This window comes from Papilio xuthus, unplaced genomic scaffold (assembly GCF_000836235.2).
Source record: "Papilio xuthus unplaced genomic scaffold, Pxut_1.1 DF827756.1, whole genome shotgun sequence".
Lineage (NCBI taxonomy): Eukaryota > Metazoa > Arthropoda > Insecta > Lepidoptera > Papilionidae > Papilio > Papilio xuthus.
Window position 1 is genome coordinate 5,323,119 of NW_013530893.1, and position 817 is coordinate 5,323,935.

General features: G+C 45.3%; 1 protein-coding gene across 1 annotated transcript in view; it reads left to right on the forward strand.

Annotated features, from left to right (window-relative positions):
• The window catches only part of Unc-115a (actin binding LIM protein Uncoordinated 115a), a 50,128-nt gene that overhangs the window by 29,319 nt on the left and 19,992 nt on the right, over window positions 1–817 (forward strand). Inside the window, exons 9-11 of the mRNA XM_013309853.1 lie at window positions 77–180; window positions 607–686; window positions 789–813. Of these exons, the coding sequence (XP_013165307.1) occupies window positions 77–180; window positions 607–686; window positions 789–813 (209 nt within the window). The remainder of the gene's footprint in view (window positions 1–76; window positions 181–606; window positions 687–788; window positions 814–817) is intronic.

Below are 817 nucleotides of genomic sequence, written 5' to 3' on the forward strand. Positions count from 1 at the left end.
TTTGATGATGTCTTCTTAGAAACTGTCTGCCATTCCGAAACTATTGGGGATTGATTATTATTTAAGTCATCCGTAGATTTATCCTTGGGAGCATCCGCAGTATTTAATCGCTTCGGCTCCTGCACGCATGATGTGATCAAGCCCTTAGATTCAATGCGCTGCGCGGCGCGGCGAGCGCGGGTAACCGGCCCCGCTTCCCCCGAGCCTGCAGCTGTCTCTGTTGCGCTCGGCGACGTAGTTGCACTGGACGGCGCTGCTGTCCCCTTCTTCGTGCCGTCCGCGACCGCAGCAAGCTTGTCCACTTTAATTACTAAATTCGCGATTACCCTCTTCTGTTCACTAATTATTACAAAATTTTTTTCAATCAGCTGTTTTTGATCGTCTATTTTCTTAGTTTGCGCTTTAATCGCGACTGCTTGCTCGTTGATTTTTGTTACCAACATTGCCACAGTCTTCGATAAATCACGTATAGTAGTTTGCAAGTCAGAAGGAGACATTTTTCCTGAAAAACCGAATAAAATAAACGGACACAAGTGACTCGTGTTTGCGCGCGCGCGGTACTGTGGTGTGTGGTGTGTACGGTAATGTGTTAACATATGTTGACAGGTGTTTCTGAAAGAAGTTAAGGAACGAGAAAAACTACAGCAGTGGAAGAAACAGAACTTAGATCCTAGAAATGCAAGCAGGTTTGTATCATTATGTAAACATTACGTGGGAAAATGATATGAACTCTAAAGATTTCAAATGTTTTGAAATTGTCAAAAATAAAAGTGGTAATGTGCGCGCAGGACTCCGTCAGCGGCGCGCGAGGCGGCGC